The following is an 18385-nucleotide window of genomic DNA, read 5'->3' as shown; positions in this document are numbered from 1 at the left end:
GGTGCCTACCCTGTGGAATGCCCTCCCATCAGATGTCAAAGAGCTAAATAACTACAGTATACAACTTTTAGGAGACATATGAAGGCAGCCCTGTATAGGGACGTTTTTAATGTTTGATGTTTTATTATGCTTTTATATTTGTTGGAAGCCACACAGAGTGGCTGGGGCAACCCAGTCAGATGGGCAGGGTATTACTACTACTACTACTACTACAGTCATACCTCAGGTTACAGACGCTTCAGGTTGTGCATTTTTGGGATACGGACGTGCTGAAACCCAGAAGTACCGGAACAGGTTACTTCCTGGTTTCGGCGCTTGTGCAGAAGCACTAAATCACGCTTTGTGCATGCGCAGAAGCGCCGAATTGCGAGCCGCGCATGTGCAGACGGGTTGTGAACGTGCCTCCCGCACGGATCACGTTCGCAACCCGAGCATCCACTGTACTACTACAATAATAATAGACTGTAGCTGGGGATGAGAACTGAGCAGCTTTAAATAAGGACTAAACACCTGAGCTTGATTCTTGTTGTTTAGTCGTTTAGTCGTGTCCGACTCTTCGTGACCCCATGGACCAGAGCACGCCAGGCACCTCTGTCCTCCACTACCTCCCGCAGTTTGGTAACTTTTATATGCCTGTTGTCTTTGTCCATGGAGTTTTCTTGGCAGGATACTGGAGTGGCTTGCCGGTTCCTCCTCCAGGTGGATCACGTTTGGTCAAAACTCTCCACTATGACTTGTTCATCTTGTGTGCCCTGCTCGGCGTAGTTCATAGCTTCTCTGAGTTCTTCAAGCCCCTTCGCCACGGCAAGGCAGTGATCCATGAAGGGGGAGCTTGATTCAGAGAGTGGCAAATAACTTTTCAAACACTTGAAAACAAAACATGATGACAGTAGGAAAGGGTTGTATTTCAGACTGAGACTGCCTTGCTTGTCTGGGTTGATGACCTTTGTCAGCAGAAAAACAGGAATATGACACTACTATTTCTCCTGAACCTCTTAGATGGTTTTGATACCACTGATGATGGTATTCTTCTGCCTGACATGTATTGGGCATTGGAGGGCACTATTTTGCAGTCATGCAGCTCCTACCTGATCAGAAGATTCCAGAAAACAATGATGGGAAGACATTATTTCCCAATGAGCCTTGTTCACAGTGTCCTGCAGGGATCTATTCTGTCTCCCATGCTTATATGTTCATGAAACTACTAGCAGAGGCAATCTGGAGTGGGTTGTCCTTGTAACGCTAACAACACCAAGCTCTCTTTCTCCTTTCCATCTGAACCAGATGTCTTCCTTGAACATCCGGTTGGTGTCAGAAGCAGACTAGACCAAAGTAAACACAGTGAAATGTACTCCAGAGAAGTTGCAGATACTAACAATGGATGGTTCTAAAATCAAAGAAGTGGTAGAATGGTCTGTCCTGTATGGAATCACACTCCCACTGAAAGAACAAGTTCACAGGTTGGAAGCCTTGAATACAGGGTTCTGCTTTCTCAGGTGAAGGCTGTGGCTAAGCTTGCATCTATCAGTTCTATGCTTTCCTGGAAAAGAGAGACCTTGCAACTGCATGCCCTGGTGACCTCTTGATTGGACTATGCTACTGTGCTCCACGGAGGACACCCCATGAAAGCACTTCTAAAAGTTCAGTTCAGCAAAAATGTGTCAACAAGTCTGGTGAAGAGTGGTAGCCACCAGGAGCATTAATATTACACGTGTTCCACTGGTTTCCAATCTGTTTGGGGCTACTTTCACAGCACCAGCAGTTCTTACATTTGAAGTCCACCTATACAGTGTGATTTCTGTTTGCTTGATGGCATGCCTACTTCCATATGTATCTCCATGATCATCAAGGCCCAGTAATTAATCTCTGCTGAAGGTGCTGCTGCTTTGAGAAACTAGGTTGTCCTTGACAACTAAAAGAATGTTCTCTCTAGCTGCCCCATGTTTATGGAATTTGTTACGACTGAAGATTCATCAGATATGAGAACTTAGCCCATTCATATGGACAATTAAGTATAATTGAGCTGTAGTTCATTGTATCATTCTCCTTGCTGGTAACATAATAATGCTGATTTATTTTTGTATTTTTCTTTGGATGTTGTACTGTATCTATTTTGTTTTTGCTGTGGTTAATGTTTTTTGCTTTGAGAATTCATTGGCATGAAAAGTGCATTTTAAATACTTAACATAAATCATAAGGTAAAGGGACCCCTTACCATTAGGTCTAGTCGTGGCCGACTCTGGGGTTGCGGCGCTCATCTCGCTTTATTGGCTGAGGGAGCCGGCGTACAGCTTCGGGGTGATGTGGCCAGCATGACTAAGCCGCTTCTGGCGAACCAGAGCAGCGCCCGGAAACGCCATTTACCTTCCTGCCGGAGCAGAACCTATTTATCTACTTGCACTTTTGACGTGCTTTCGAACTGCTAGGTTGGCAAGAGCAGGGACCGAGTAACGGGAGCTCACCCCGTCGCGGGGATTCGAACCGCTGACCTTCTGATCGGGAAGTCCTAGGTTCTGTGGTTTAACCCACAGCGCCACCCGCGTCCCAAACATAAATCATAGTATCATAGAATTGTAGTTAGAAGAGACCCCAAGGGTCATCTAGTCCAATCCCCTGCAATGCAGAGATCTCAACTAGATCATACAAGACAGATAGCCATCCAACCTCTGCTTAAAATCTCCAAGGAAGGAGTCTGCCACCTCTCATGGGAGTCTGTTCCACTGTCGAACAGCTCTTACTCTCAGAAAGTTCTTGATGTTTAGTCGGAATCTTTCTTGTAACTTGAATCCATTGGTTCAGGTCCTACCCTCCAGAGCAGAAGAAAACAAGCTTGCTTTTATCTTACATGGTAGCCCTTTAGATATCTGAAGATGGCTATCATCTCTCCTCTCAATCTCCTCTTTACCAGGCGAAACATACCCAGTTCCCTCAACTGATCCTCATATGGCTTCGTTTCCAGACCCTTGATCTTGGTCACCCTCCTCTGCACACATTCCAGCTTGTCAGTATCTTTAAATTGTGGCACCCAGAACTGGACACAGTACTCCAGGTGCGGTAGGACTCTAGACATATGTTGATGCTGCCTAGAATAGCATTCAATTTTTTTGCTCCTGCATCACACTGTTGACGCATGCTAAACTTGTGGTCTACTAAGACCTCTCAATCAATCCTTTTCACATACAGTATAGTGGATGCTCGTTGCGAACGTGATCTGTGCGGGAGGCACGTTCACAACCTGCAGCGTCCGCAACCCACAGCACCGCATCTGCGCACACACGGGTTGCGATTCAGCACTACTGCACATGCATGAGCACCGAAACCCGGAAGTAACTCATTCCGGTACTTCTGGATTTCGGCATGTCCATATCCCGAAAACGTGCAACCTGAAGCGTCTGTAACCCGAGGTATGCCTATACTTGCAACAGGTGGCACTTAATAGTCTCCCTTATACCAAGTCGGTCATCTAGCTACTTCTGTTGACTCGAAATACCTCTTCAGGGTTTCAGACAGGAGTCTGTCCATCCCTTCACGGAGATGTCAGGACTGGACCTTTGGTGTGCATTAAGCTTGTAAGAACATAAGAATAAACTACTGGGCAGGCCAAAGACCCATATAGTCCAGCCCTCTGTTAGCCAGGTGCTCAAGGAAAGCTTGCAAGCAGAACCTGGGCACAGCAGAGCTCTCCTGCGATTCTCAACAGCTAGTATTCAGAGACCTACTGCATCCTGACAACAAAGACAGGACATAAATATCAAAGCTAGCAGCCCTTGATAGCTTTATGACTCTTTAGTAAATGAAGAGTTCACTATCTAAACTTGATATTGTAAAACGTTATAGGCAACCTGCTGGCCTTGGCCCAATGTTGTGTGGATGGAAGGAAAAAATGGGAGACAGCCAACTTTGACATTTGGGTCTGTCTGCTGCCGGCACACAGTCAGCGACAGTGTGATCCCCATTCCCTGGGTCAGGCAGCCCTTGACAGAAGGTTCCTCCTCCTCCCCCCCCCCCCTGGTAGTAGCACATCACACTGACTTTCACCACATCAAACACGAAACCTGATGAGTCTGTCTTTGCACATTACAAGCAACAGACAGCATAAAAATTCAACACTGAAATATCCATCACTGATAAAGCTCCCATCTCAGAGCGGCAGCTAGATTAGGAATTACCTTTTTGGAAAGGAAAAGTATGGGCTGCTCCTCCTTTAATTGCACTCTGTGTCTCCCAGGAACAATGTTGCAGCAAGACCAGCCTGGCTTTATCCGTTAGCCAGGGATACAGCTGTTGCAGGGAGCTTGTATCCCCAGTCCCTGCCAGAAAGAATCTTTACCCCTGCCAGTTGTCCTGGAGCTTCAGAGCTGAAGGGAAACATCCTCTGGCCTCCTCCATTAGCCAAGGCAGGGATCGGGGACCTGATCTGGCTGGTGGGGCCAGTCGCTCCTTAGCTCCCCTACCCTGTGTGGACCAAATGTGACATGTGGGCAGTGCAGCCAACCTGCCAGTCACCTGAGACCAGAGATGCTGGGACTTCAAAGCACCACTGAAGGATTACAAGCAGTCCTGCATGGTGCTTTGAAGCACTGCTGATCCGTAGGCTTGGTCACTGCCCATCATCTGATAGGGGGGTGGCTTCAACCCTGCTTTTCTCAGGCAGGAATTGGCAGCACAAGCAATCAAGTTCCTCATGGGGGAACCAGCTCATCAAGTGACATCTCTACCTGCCTCATATTTATCGTATTATATAGTTTATTTATTAGATTTCCTCCCTTCATCTGAGGATCACAGGACAGTTCACAATATAAAAACACAAAAATACTTACCACAGTAACGAACAAAAATAATAACCCCCCATCTTAGTTTAAAAGGTAATAGACTGTTTAATTAGCCAAAGGCCTAGGAGAAGAGGAATCTTTTTGCCTGCTGCCTAAAGATAGGCAATGAGTGTGCCAAGGAGCCTCCCGGGGGAGCCACCACAGAAAAGGCCCGTTCTCGAGTTGCTGCCCTTTGGAACTCTCATGATGATCACCTCATATGATGATATGGGGAGAGGCAGTCACATATACCATCAGGAGTGGGGCAAGTGGGTGTGGTTTGAGGAAAACAGCTTCGCGAGTGATACTGGGACCCATGCCAGGTCAAATTTAGCCTGCAGACTGGAGGTTCCCTGACCATGAACTATTGGACCGCGTGTATATGTGTGTCTACTATTACTATGGTGAGCTGCCTTGATCATGTGATCGAAAAGCGGGGTATAAATTTTATACAAAAATCAATATGAAAAGTGGCAAAACCTATTTTCTTCCCCCAGCATATTTTGCAGCATTCTATTGCTTTTAAGCTCTTTCTGCACACGCTGGTAAACTGGACAGGGAACCAACTGCTTAAGTTTATGGAGTTGCGGCAAATAAGAGCAAAGTGTTGTCCTGAACATCAAGATTGGCCTGAAGAATTAGTGCAGGTATGTGTCTGCCAAGCTGAGAAACATGCCAGTGTTTCCAAGCAACTGATATTCAACGGGTATGATCCACCTCCCTGTGATGGGGAGGTGGATCATAGCCATGCTGGCTAGTAGCCACTGACAGCCTTAAGGACTTGGGTGCCTGACATTTTTTTTTGTCCAGCCAGGTGTATCCAAATTGTGCCAGGCCTACAAAGCAAAGAAAGGCGGCAATGAGAATACCTATAAGGGCAGTTCTCTGGTTCTGGTTAACAGAAGTTCTCTGGATGATCCATTTGATGAGCACTATTTTATTCACACCAAGTCAGGGCAAGTTGTCAGGACAGCAGAGCTCCTAAGCTGGTGGAGCTTCTTTGTCAGCTCTTCCTCCCACAGCTCCCCTATTCAGACCATTCAGAATGCCTCTGCTGAAGACGACTGTCCAGAGGTTTTTTTCCAGCCAGAATTCAGTTCCGTCACCTCTCAAGTAGGTGCCATTGCCATTATAAGAGAATAAGGGAAGTGTTCATGGTGAGCTCAATATATTCAACATAAACAAAATATTCAATACAGCTCAATTATACTTGAGATGTTAAAACCCTGCTTGAAAAGAAAAGCTTTAATTGTCCATATGAATGGGCAAATTCTCATATCTGATAAATCTTTAGCCGTAACAAATTCCATAAACACAGGGCAGCACAATGGTACATACATGGGGCTTGTCTTGCCATGATAATGAACGGCTCCAGCCACCTCAGACTTCATGCAAACAATATATTCAAAATGCAAACTTAGCACTGCAAATTCACCCAGAGTTCATGCCAACATATCAACAAATAACATGAGGATATGAAATATGTAGTCATGTAGAAGAAATGCATTTAAGAAAAATGGTTATTCCCTCATGTCCACTAACAGGACTTCTTGTGGTTATTTCAGAGCAATTTTAAAAGCGATCCTTTATGCAAGTTTCAACATGTTTAATGCAATTAAAATAGACAAGCAGAGCATTCTTACAGTACTTTATATACACAATGTTTTATGTGACAGATGTGCAGGAGCGAAATGCAGGTATATTAGAGGAAGTGATCATCCTAATGAGATTGCTTAACATTTAAAACAGAATATACATGTTCTTTCAATCACCAAGCAAAAGAATGAAGAAGAATACAAGCAATTTTAAAACCAATTTTTGTTTACATTTTTTTTTTTAGATGAACGATCTCAAAGGCATGCTTGAGAAGAGAGATTTCAAGCAAAGTTGTACAGAGCCAACCTAAATATGTCATTGGAACAGATCCATTTGTCGTTAATGTTCTTGAGAACAAACAACTGGTGAAATCCCATCACTGGATCATCATCCACCTACATTAAGAGAAGATGACATTTTAGATTCTGTATAAATATGGCCATCATGTAAACAGAAGCCCCATAGTAGTCTTAAACATAATAAAGCAAAATCCAACCAGATTTAAGCCCTTTTATGCCTCGCTGATTTTGGTGAAAAGATAAATCAGTGAAATCTTACAGTATGTCATTTTGATAACATTGTACCTTCTGTTTCATTTTATGTGGCAGATGTATTGTATAGCAACTGACACACACACTTTCCATTTTTATTGCTCGGTTTATGATATTTTAAATAAATAAAATTCTGTTCGGACGCTTTAATGTTTCAGCTTTAACACTGAGGTAGCCAAAGATTTAAATGCTTTGCACATGCCAAAGATGCAATTAATTTTCAAACTTACCTTCAGCTGACCAACAACCATACTAAGGATACAGTTGTCAGGAGCTGGCTGGTGATCTTGGGATGTTATGTTGTGCTGAATTTTTTGGAAAGGGAGTCTCTAGTACCATAAAGAGAACAAGTGTTAGACCTGCCTAGTTTACTAGATATAGAATACTAGCAACATGCAAACACATGAGAAACAGACCAAGTCAATCAGTGCTCTCCTTTCAGTTCCTCGGTTAAACTATTGGATTTAATTATTTTAAAACACTTACAGAACAGGCAGCAAGCTAGCCTTGCAGGGGGTTGGACTAGATGACCCTTGGATCCCTCCCAACTCTGCAATTAACTCTGCGAACTACTGATTTTAAGTAGGAACATACCAGCAATTTTTCCATGATTGATGCTTTTCCTTGGTATTGCTGCCCTTCCCATGATAAACAAGAAGCATCTGTCTGCAAAAAGGTATACGTTACTAAAACCTATACATTAAAAAGACCAAAGAAAAGCAAAGTACCCAGGTTCAACCCCTAGGCATGATGCCTTCAGGGAGCTCCACTCCTCATCCTACTCAGCTTCCCACAATTGTCTGCACCCATCCCCAAAGTTTGGCAAAACCTATGGTAGTATTTTCTGGCTCCTTGGCTCAAACTGCAAGCACTTCACATTGGAAGGGGGCAACACTGTGACTGATAAGAAAACACACTATTATGCCTAAAATATTTGGAAAACTTCAATCACAAGACTCTACCTTCAACTACTGATAGGAATAAAAGGAAGCTGCCCGGGATCTAAAATTTACAATATTTTGTTATTAACAAACACAAACAACAACAACAGACCCAAGTTTTGGTTAGGCACCTCAACCACATCTTAACTTTTGCTGCTTTGGCAAAGATGCCAAGTCAATAACCCAGGACCAATGAGAAAACAAAGGTCTAAACAAAGGTAAATTGGTACATACATAAAGTGAAGCTAGCTGTTCCCTGTTGGTATCAAACTGCTGGTAATAAAGTTGTATAAAACTTGTTCCAATTTGCTCCCAAATGGGTCTTTCTGCCATTTTGCACGCCTACAAAGGGAAAACTAACATTAGGAATGTTTAATTAACAAAACCTAGACAGTCACAAGCCCACCCACAATGGAACTATGTCTGGAGGTATAAATGTAGAACGTAAGCCGGTTATTCACATTTAAGCTTAGTAGGAGTGAAAGAGTGAACATTAAAGTTGCACAAGAACTCAGATATGAAATTTTCAATTTATTGTTTTCCTTTTGCTTATCATTTGGGTAAGACAGGACAGCGGGACCTACTGCTGATAAACATGTTTAGGCTTGCCCTTGATCTTCTGCACAAACTCAGAATTAACTTGGAAACTGGTTGAACTTACTTCTAAGTAAACACATATAGGATTTGGCTACATAATCCAATGAAACTTTTCTTAGAGTAAGCTCAGCTGAATTCAGTGGGGCGCCCACGTAAACATGCCTAGGATCAAGAAGTAAAACTGCAGTCCATTGTGCTACGCAGGTAAAAGTAAATCCCGTGGGATGCAGTGGGAACAGGCATGCATAGAACTGCACTCTGAGGCTGCAGCCCTAAACATGCTTGCTTGGAGAATCTCACTGAACTGAAGGGGACTTCTGCATAAACATGCATAGGGTCATCAGAAACGGGTCCAGTCCGGCATGGGCTTACTTCGGCGTAAGCCCCACGATGCAGGGCGGATCTCCGATCCCATTAAACATTCGTGAGATCAGGCTGCGCGATCCACAAACGCCTTTAATGGGGTTCCTCTAGCTTGGACACCTCACGTGCTGACTTGGGAGTAAGTAGATAGATGCCCCTTCCGTTTAGGCGTAAAGAAGCACAGCACCCATTTTCACCCGGAGGTCGTCAGCGGGGAAACTGTCGGCTCCACGCTCTTGATCTCTCACGAACTTGTGAAAACGCAACGAGGTCGCGTCTCTTCACTCACCGACCCCCAGCGCCGCCACTCCCCTCCCAGTTTTGGAAAGGCCACGTGCTACTACTACCGCCCCTGCGTCTTGCTCGAGCCCGGGGGTAGGCGGGGGTCAACTGCTCCGGCAAACGCTGGAAGAGCACTGGGGAAAGCGAGGATAAGGGAGCAAAAGCGAGAAACTCGTGCACATCTAGGGAAAGGATCGGTGCAGGAAGCAAGCTCCTAACGTGCAGTGCCAGATCAGACCGCTCTCTTTTAAAAGCAGTTATGCGTTCAAAAGCTGCACCCACTTCCAAACTATGCAGCGCCCAGCCATTCCAAAGCCCGCTCCCCATTCCCGGGGCGTTGCACGCCTAACAAAGCCCGCCGTTTGCTCCCCAGGCGTGGATCTTGGCGCCCAAGCGGCCGACTCACCCGGCAGCTTGTCCGCCCGTTGTGGTCGCCTGCGCGCTACCTCCTTCCCAGCTCGACTCCAACCCTCGGCTTATCTCCAACCTATCGCCAGCAGCCTACAAAAGAAGTGGTTGGAAACCGATTCGGATTTTAAGCGAAAGGATTCAGCCACCGCGCAGGATGCACGGGAACAACCTGGAGGGGGGCTTCTGGAATCCGACCACCTAGGGCTTGAAACGCACGTGGGGATGGCTCCCCCCACCGCGTCCCGGTTGGGGGAATGAATATATGGAATCCACCCGCATTTTGGGAATCACAACACACACAGTAACTCTCTGGAAATTTGGCGCCATTATAGAAGTCTTCCCGCCCCCAGAAAATAAAAAAAACTTTCCGGTATCCCCACCTCCTTAGCAGCCGCTTCTGTCCAACAAGCACGTGGGTCACCGATGCAAACTCGTTAGAACCATCAGATGGCGCGCCGACCCGGCGATTTAGAATACGTCACACCCTCTTCAGCCAATGGCAGCCTGAGCGCCGCCACCTCTAAGGGATTTGGAATACTGGGCTGGCTTTGATGTTCGCTCCTAAAGCGGCATGTTAAGAGACACTTCCTTGTTCTACTCGTCGCAGTGCTGCTCGGTTAGTGGATACAAAATTAGCCATGCAGAATCTTTGGTATGAGATAAAACTGGGAGAGCATGCATTAAAATCCGTAGGCGAAAACACGAATTTCTGGCTCAACTTCTGCTTTATACGCGTTCGCTCTTTCAAAGCTTTTGAGGGAGAAAGGTTATTGGGTGAGAATTCACAGCACAATGAAAAGTATTCGCCTGTAAGGTGCCAAGGACTCCTGACAAGAGGTCAGCAGAGCTAAAGCACAATCCTGTGGATGCCTATTCAGAAATATGTCAATTTAGTTCATTGAGACTTTATCCCAAGTAAGTGGTTGTAAGATATCTCTGCTGTTCCTCTGGAACGGGCGCCGGAAATGGTTGCTGGCAACCAATGTTAATGCTAATGTTCTTAAGTGGGCTTTAAAAAAACCTAAAAACCATATAACTGAACCACATATTCCCCTCAAAAGAAGCCTAGGAACTGTATAGTTTGTCAAGAAAACTGGGAATTGTAGCTCTGATGGGGGAAGCTACATTTCCCAGGATTCTTGGGGGCAGCGCTGGTGCTTTAAATGTACAATGTGTGCAGCGCCTACGAAATAAGAAAAGCTGAGCTAGATCAGACTGTAGTCCCATTCTAACTGTAGTTTCCTAGTGGCCAGCCACCAAGAAGCCTATGGGAAGCTTGCAGGCAGGCCATGAGCCCAAATACCGTATTTTTCGCCCTATAGGACGCACTTTTTCCCCTCCAAAAATGAAGGGAAAATGTGTGTGCGTCCTATGGGGCGAATGCAGGCTTTTGCTGATGCCTGGAGAGCGAGAGGGGTCGGTGCGCACCAACCCCTCTCGCTCTCCAAGCTTTGCGCAGCTCTCCGCAAGCCGTGGGAGCCCGCGCCAGGCTCCCGCAGCTTGCGGAGAGTTGCCTGCATGCTGAAGCCTGGGCGCGCTGAGAGTTGCCTGTTCCTGGGGCTGGGGTCGAGGGAAGCTCGGGTTTCACCGCCCCAGCCCTGCGCCTGGGGGGGAAATAATTTTTTTCCCTTTATTTCCCCCCCAAAAAAAACTAGGTGCGCCTTATGGGACGGTGCGTCCTATAGGGCGAAAAATAAATATCCTCTCCCTACCCACCAATAACTGGCATTCAATGCCATTACAGCCTCTGATACCTGAAGTGCTACACAGCGATCACGAACAGTAGTCATTGATAGCCTTATTATCCATGATTTTTTCTAGTCCTCTTTTAAAGCCACTTAAGGAGGCAGCCATCACATCACTGCAAGATAGGTTTAACTATGGAAAAACAGCAGGCCATTATTCAGAGCCAGTGTGGGACGATTAGAGCAGGTGTTGCCAATGGACACAGGTCTGCCCAGAGACCTTACCTGATGTTCATAGGTTCCTTTCCCCCTTCTAAAATGAGGCTTGGGAGATGCATTCTGCTTTAGTCGACATGTTATGATGTGTGTGGTGCCCATGAGTTTCTCTGGTTTACAAATGGGCCCTGGGGCCTCAAGGGGGCTGGCAATCTTTGTTGAGACTAGGGTCTGGGAGACCCGTGTTCAAACCTTCACTTAAGCCATGAAACTCGGTGGGTGACCATGGGCCATTCACCATCTCTCTCCCTCCCCTCACAAGGCCATTAGAAGGATAAAATGGGGAGAAAAAGAAGCTAGTATACCACCTTGAAGTCTTTGATGGCAAGCTGGAAAAGAAGTAATAGTAGTACTACTAGTAGTAACTTTGCCAGATCTATCCCTTCTCCTCCAGCCTACACACAGCTGCATGGCTTACCTGCCAACTTGCTGAATAACAAGGTTACTGTCTTTATCTTGGGACCACTTCTGATATGGCTGCTTTGGGGAAGAGAACTATGGAAGGAGCCACAGTCATATAATCCATCAATCCATTGCCACAGTTATCAGCCACAGACCACTTTCTTAGTAAAATTATTGGAGCCACTGTTCTGTCTCTCATTGGAGATACTGCCAGCATTGCAGAATCTCATGTCTCATGTCTACCGGTTGTAGTATTTGGACTTAGTATAGTAAAACAGTTAAGAGGATTAGCCAGGTACAGTATTTCTTTCTAATCTCAACACATCTCAGTGGGTGGCTGTAAGAAAACTACTAACATTAAGTGTCATATTGTCTTATAATGTGGGGGTACTCTTACTAGCTGACCTCATAGTGCTGTTGTAAAGATTGCTGGAAGAAATGTGATAGAAGACTGACCCTGTCAAAGGTAAATATGGTTATTACTCGGATACCAATTAGGTTCCAGTGATACAAGTTATAATGAAGATAGTTTGGTACTGTCAAAGTTGTTCAAATGTAAGTTAGTGTGTAAATGAAATTGAACAGCTGAGAAGAATTGTCCAATTGTTTAATAAAAACAGTTTGAAACAAGGTTTTTTAAAAATAAACTATTCTATGAAAACTTATGGTTTTCCTCCGCTATACAGTATGCTGTTTTAATGGTGAAAAGCAAAATCCTTATTTTAAACACCTCGTGTATATAACTACTTAGAAATAAATTCGACTGAGGTTAATGGGGTTTGCTCTCAGGTAAGCCATAGTTTTGTTTTACAAGTTTACTTGTGCTCGGTGGTACTGTTATCTACTTCCAATCTATCTTCCATTTCCTGCAATTCATCCTCCAGTTCATTTTCCAGTTCATGTGAGGACGCAGTGTCACTGTCCCAGTCATCTTCACTGTATTTGTCCATTAGGTATTTCTGAGGTGTAATTCCATCATCAAAAGGTTTCTTGGCTTTCTTCCATCTCACTTTCTTGCGCTTTTGTATCTCAGCCAGCTGTTGCTTCTGCTGCTCTGACAATCCAACTCCTTCTATTTCCTTGTCCTTAGTCATTTTTTTGTATTCAATTATTTGCTTATTTAATGCATCATGATCAATTCCAAACAGATTATCACGCATGCAGGAAAGGGACGAGTCCAGGTATGTGGTGGCTTTGGTGTATCGTTCACTACAAGAAAGGGATAAAAAAGTAAGAACTGTAGCCCTAACTGTATGTGATACTTGTCCCTTTGCCGAATTTTTGCCAATTTCCTCCCTCCCACTGCAGCCCACAATGTTCTGGAGGGTCCCTCAATTAGAGAGACAGATACTGCACTGTAGGAAGGGAACACTGAGACTACAGTAGGAAAGAAGGAGGTGGTCTTTCACCCACCACAGGCACACAACTCTTAACCAAACCAACAGTAGCTTGAAAACGCATCTTAAAATATTTTAACTAGTTTTTCCAAAGCGTTACATTTGTGTTTATGATTTTATACCTGAAATCATTTTGAACCGATTCCTTTCCTTCTTCTTCTTCAGGCCCAAAATCAGCAGTTGCCAATAACTTCTCAATCTGCAAGAAAATAAATCCACATGCATTTAAGATATCCAGAAATAGGGCCGTTTCTTTGCACAATCAAGAAGTTAAATAAGTTGTAAGCCCTCGTTACCGTGCAAGTGGTCCGGTACACATGACATCATGGTAAGTCAATCTAGGGTTTACTGTGTGGATCAGGCTTCCTCAACCTCAACCTGTTTTGAGACTACAATTCCCATCATCCCTGACCACTGGTCCTGCTAGCTAGGGATCATGAGAGCTGTAGGCCAAAAACATCTGGAGGGCCGAGGCTGAGGAAGCCTGGTGTGGATTCTGAAAAAGGAGCAAACCTTGCCTACAGCTAGTTGTTAGTGAGACAGTTTAATCGCAGGCCTGGGTTTGAATGACAAACTATGTCAAATCCTTGACTTAGCTTGGTGGGTGCGGTATGGGAGCAAAAAAGGACCGAGGAGGAGCAAAATGGCTGCAAGCTCATCTCCAGGAGCTTGCATGTTTGTGCACTTCCAGTAAGCCATAGCTTGGCTTAATGTGTTGTGCAAACAATATGCCCCTGAAATGTGATAACGCCTTTCAGTTGCTTGGATGGATGGATGTGTAGAAAATTCTGACATACACAATGGGAATGTAGCATATTGTACACAGATAAGTGTCGTACCCATTGATTTTACCATTTTTGCCACTGGCCACAACCCTTCGCCCTGCTCACTGCTGGCATGTGACCCCCGTCCACCCAGCAAGTTGCTCATGAGAGAATGTGGCCTTTGGACTGAAAAATGGACCCCACCCTGGATCAGCCTAGTGCAATAGTATATTTCTGTTAACAAGTTGCTACGAATGCATCCCAAAATGGCTTTTCCTGGTTTTTGTGGCAGTGGGATGGGGGAGGGATGGGAGCAGCATCCCATCTCCATGATGCAATTACCCTGACAATGCATATTAACAATAAAAAGGTAAAGGTACCCCTGCCCGTACGGGCCAGTCTTGACAGACTCTAGGGTTGTGCGCCCATCTCACTCTAGAGGCCGGGGGCCAGCGCTGTCCGGAGACACTTCCGGGTCACGTGGCCAGCGTGACATCGCTGCTCTAGCGAGCCAGAGCCGCACACGGAAACGCCGTTTACCTTCCCGCTGGTAAGCGGTCCCTATTTATCTACTTGCACCCGGGGGTGCTTTCGAACTGCTAGGTTGGCAGGCGCTGGGACCGAGCAGCGGAAGCGCACCCCGCCACGGGGATTCGAACCGCCGACCTTTCGATCGGCAAGCCCTAGGTGCTGAGGCTTTTACCCACAGCGCCACCCGCGTCCCCGATATTAACAACACAGTTATGCAATTTCTTCCTTACCTCTCTTATAGCAGCATCTTCTTTGTCTCTGACAAACACTAATGAAGGAACAGTTCCTAGGACCTGATGTGAAATCAGAAGGTGTCTGTAAAAAAAAAAAAAAAAAAAGGAAGGAAGGAAGGAAGGAAGGAGAAACCTCTAATATTAAAATCAGCTACAATTTTGTTAAGTGTTTGGAGAAAATGAAAATCAAAAAACAAAGATAGAATGAAAAAAATGAAGCACTGTAACATCTTCTAATTACTCTATTGGAAAATTATCCAGTTTTCAAGTGGAAAGTAGGCCCACCCAACTTTTGTGGCAAACCCCATTCCACAGGGCCATGTCAGCTAACTGTACCCTTGCGGGGATTTCCTGCAAAGTGAGAGTGATGCACAGGAAACAAGCCACTCTTTCCTGTTTATTCAGCAGAACAGCTTCCTCTTCTAGAGCAGATTCTTGCAGATCCCAGTCAAGTAGGTACCAATGAAGGGAAGCAGAAACGTATTTTGTATGTGTGTATTTGAAAAGTAACATGGACTGCTCTGTGTATACACAAAAAATGTTATTTTGAACACTTGCATGGAAGTGTGTGTATTTGTTTGTATGCACATGAGCAAGCATGCATATCTGTCTGTGCATGTTTCATAAGAATGTAACTGAAGGAAAACAGTACATACATGTTTCCGCATGTGCTGAAGGTGCTTGCGAGCCTAACGGTGTAACATAAGCAAGCTAAAGTTGGGCATTTGAGTAACAAAAACACAATTTGAGCAGTTAGACCAGGAATGGCCAAACTTGGCCCTCCAGCTGTTTTGGGACTACAACTCCCATCATCCCTAGCTAACAGGACCAGTGGTCAGGGACAGTGGCGTAGCGTGGGGGGTGCAGGGGGGGCCGGCCGCACCGGGCGCAACATCTGGGGTTAGGGCAAATCCACGGGTTAGGGGGCACAAATCCACGGGTTATGGGGCGCAAATTACTTGCCTTGCCCCGGGTGCTGACAACCCACGCTACGCCGCTGGTCAGGGATGATGGGAATTGTAGTGCCAAAACAGCTGGAGGGCCAAGTTTGGCCATGCCAGAGTTAGACAATCATATATTGGCAAACTATTTTTAACGTGTTAGTTAAAGAGATGCTTGAATTGTGAACAGGTTTAATATTTATGCTAATCACAGAAGCACTTTTTAAAGATGAATCACCATCTTTACAGTGTTAGACAAAGTTTTTATACCACCTACATAGTGGCATTTTAGATTTTGGAAATTTGACCACAGCCAAATAATAAACCAGTCAACTGACCACATATTCTTAAGTCCAACACTCAATGTACCCTTTTAAAGTTGCCAATATGGCCTCTAGACAAGGACATTCGCCCTCCTCTGGATACAACACTGTAGTACCTTATACGTGGACCACTCTTCTGTAGAACCTTCTCAATGTAGTCATCATGTTCCACACTGCCAGTAGTCTTCCAGTAGATACGGCATACTGAAAAATCTGATGTGAGGGACGCCTATGGAGTTCAAAATGCCAGTTGTAAGGGCACATTTTACATGGTGAAGAACTCTAAGCTTGGAAGAGGGCAGTGACAATAATCCCATTACATTCAAGCAATTCCTGACAACAATACGTGTGTATCTAGCTGTTCACTTCCCATATCCAACTTTTTCTACTCATGCCCGACTTTTGACAGGGAGTGATGAATATCCTGCATTAACCAAGGGTTGGACTACAGGCCCTTTTCCAATTCTGTTACAGTTCTTGAGGTCAGACTGCAACAAACCATCATGAAGTCTGTAGAACAGGTTTCATGACTGGGCTTTGACAGTCCTATTACATTTCTGATCTCACAACTTTATATTAGGGACTTTGCTGGATTGACGCCTTTTGTACTTGCCTTAGACAGTTCCACGTTGAGGTCATAAACTTCTTGGCCAGCCTCAAAGGTACTCAGGACATCTCTCACAGCTTTAAGCAGAAGAACATTTAGGGCTCTTTTACGTATGCTGTCTTCTGTCTTCACTTTTGGTGGACAAAGCTTTAATATACTTGCCAAGTTGGATGGCTTGTGTGCCTTTAAAACAAAAAAAGATTGCTGAGAGGAATATCTTGTGCATCAAGCATGATCTACTTTTCCATCGTAGTTGTCTTTCCAATTTAAAAATCTGTCTGTGCTTACCAGGGAAGAGCCCAGTGCAGGACTATCATACCAAAACTTCTTCCTTTCAAAAAAAAAAAAAAAAAAAAGAGAGAGAGAGAGAGAGAGAGAGAGAGAGAGAGAGAGACTATATGAGTTTTATGGATTTAACATGAGCAATAATGTATCAAACATATGTCAAAATACAGCAGCACTATTCTAGGAGAGGCAGATGCAGAGCCGTCTTTCCCATACGGCTTAGTGGTTCGTTGCGCCAGGCCGCCAGCCTCTCAGGGGTGCCCCAGCAAGTGGGGGAGCTGCGCGGCTTTGCTGGCGGCCTCCCCTTTCCCTGCACACCCAGTTCCCTCGGCCAATAAAGCGAGATGAGCGCCGCAACCCCAGAGTCGTCCGCAACTGGACCTAATGGTCAGGGGTCCCTTTACCTTTACCTTATTCCTGCATTGCAGGGAGTTGCACCCTCGCGGTTCCTTCTGACTCTACAATTCTATGACTTTATCCTTTCCCAAAAGAAGTCTGCCTTACTCAGAAAGATAAGGAAAGTATTGCAAACCTATGGCTGTCCATTATTATTATTATTAGTAGTAGTAGTAGTATTCGGGGAGTGAGGGGGGGTGCTTTACTCACTTCTTTTTAGAGAGGAACTTCTTGAGCTGGTTCCTGGAGCCGCAGAGGGCGGCAGAGCAGCGCAGAGCCCGGCAGCCGGGGCAGCCCAGCGGAGGCAGGCCGAGGCCGCCGTACTGAGGCCGCCGCCGCCACCAACAGGCTGCCGTCCCGGGAGGCGGAGTCGCTCGGCTGCTGGCAAAGGCTGCAGCGGCCGCGCTTCGAACGCCCCACATGGCGAGCTCGGGACCCTTCGCCGCGCAGGAGTTCCAAGACCTCCCTGTCGGCTGGAAGCAGCTCCGCGGCCGCGGCTGCTCCTCGTTGCACCGCAAGGCCCCAGCAAGGTCTGTCGCGGGAAGCCGCCGCAGCGCCCCCAGCGGCCATGAAGCGCTCTTTTCGCCGCAAAGCATTCGCACTCGCAAGCCCTGAACACCTGGCGGCGCCCGGCGCATCTGAGTCGCTAAGCGCCGCCCTTCCGCAGTCATGCTTCGCTTTCTCATTAGTGCCCGCGCGAGTTTGCTTTGCGATCACTCCTGTCGCGAGGTGGCCGTGCACATGCAGTGAATATTGCTGCTTTGTTATTACTACAATAAATTATATGCTGATGGTGACAATACAATTTTTTTTTGGGGGGGGACCATGTAGGGTGTAGACTTGACCTTATGACTGATCTCTCTTTTTTGGTGATATTTTTAATTTTATTTACATTATTACATTCAATTACACATTTTAACATATGTAAATCTCTATGTATATATATTTTCCTTATTCCTACCTTTGTGATTTCCCTCCATCACTTTACAGCTT

General features: G+C 45.6%; 2 protein-coding genes across 5 annotated transcripts; both read right to left on the bottom strand.

Moving 5' to 3' along the window:
• Positions 1-6041: 6041 nt before the first annotated feature.
• LOC114600822 (nuclear transport factor 2-like) lies at positions 6042-10043 on the bottom strand. Of its 4 annotated transcripts, XM_028737538.2 has the most exons (6): positions 9933-10043; positions 9548-9642; positions 8134-8241; positions 7553-7624; positions 7189-7287; positions 6042-6802 (listed from the first exon to the last, which is right to left on the bottom strand). In XM_028737538.2, exons 3-6 carry the CDS (start codon positions 8230-8232, stop codon positions 6689-6691), a joined length of 384 nt encoding a protein of 127 aa, XP_028593371.1. In that variant the 5' UTR covers positions 8233-8241; positions 9548-9642; positions 9933-10043; the 3' UTR covers positions 6042-6688. The 4 variants fall into 4 exon arrangements, with proteins under 4 accessions (XP_028593371.1, XP_028593372.1, XP_028593376.1 ...); XM_028737539.2 differs by lacking the exon at positions 9548-9642 and having other exon boundaries at positions 9933-10033; XM_028737543.2 differs by lacking the exons at positions 9548-9642; positions 9933-10043 and adding an exon at positions 8869-9098.
• Positions 10044-12508: 2465 nt separating this feature from the next.
• Positions 12509-18039, bottom strand: RBFA (ribosome binding factor A). Its single transcript, XM_028737524.2, has 7 exons — positions 17603-18039; positions 17000-17042; positions 16718-16894; positions 16221-16333; positions 14838-14922; positions 13435-13511; positions 12509-13124 (listed from the first exon to the last, which is right to left on the bottom strand). Exons 1-7 carry the CDS (start codon positions 18028-18030, stop codon positions 12731-12733), a joined length of 1317 nt encoding a protein of 438 aa, XP_028593357.2. The 5' UTR covers positions 18031-18039; the 3' UTR covers positions 12509-12730.
• Positions 18040-18385: the final 346 nt, after the last annotated feature.

This window comes from Podarcis muralis, chromosome 8 (genome assembly GCF_964188315.1).
Source record: "Podarcis muralis chromosome 8, rPodMur119.hap1.1, whole genome shotgun sequence".
NCBI classification, from domain to species: Eukaryota; Metazoa; Chordata; class Lepidosauria; order Squamata; family Lacertidae; genus Podarcis; species Podarcis muralis.
The sequence above is the reverse complement of the archived record's forward strand: the minus strand, read 5'-3'. Positions and strand labels throughout refer to the sequence as shown.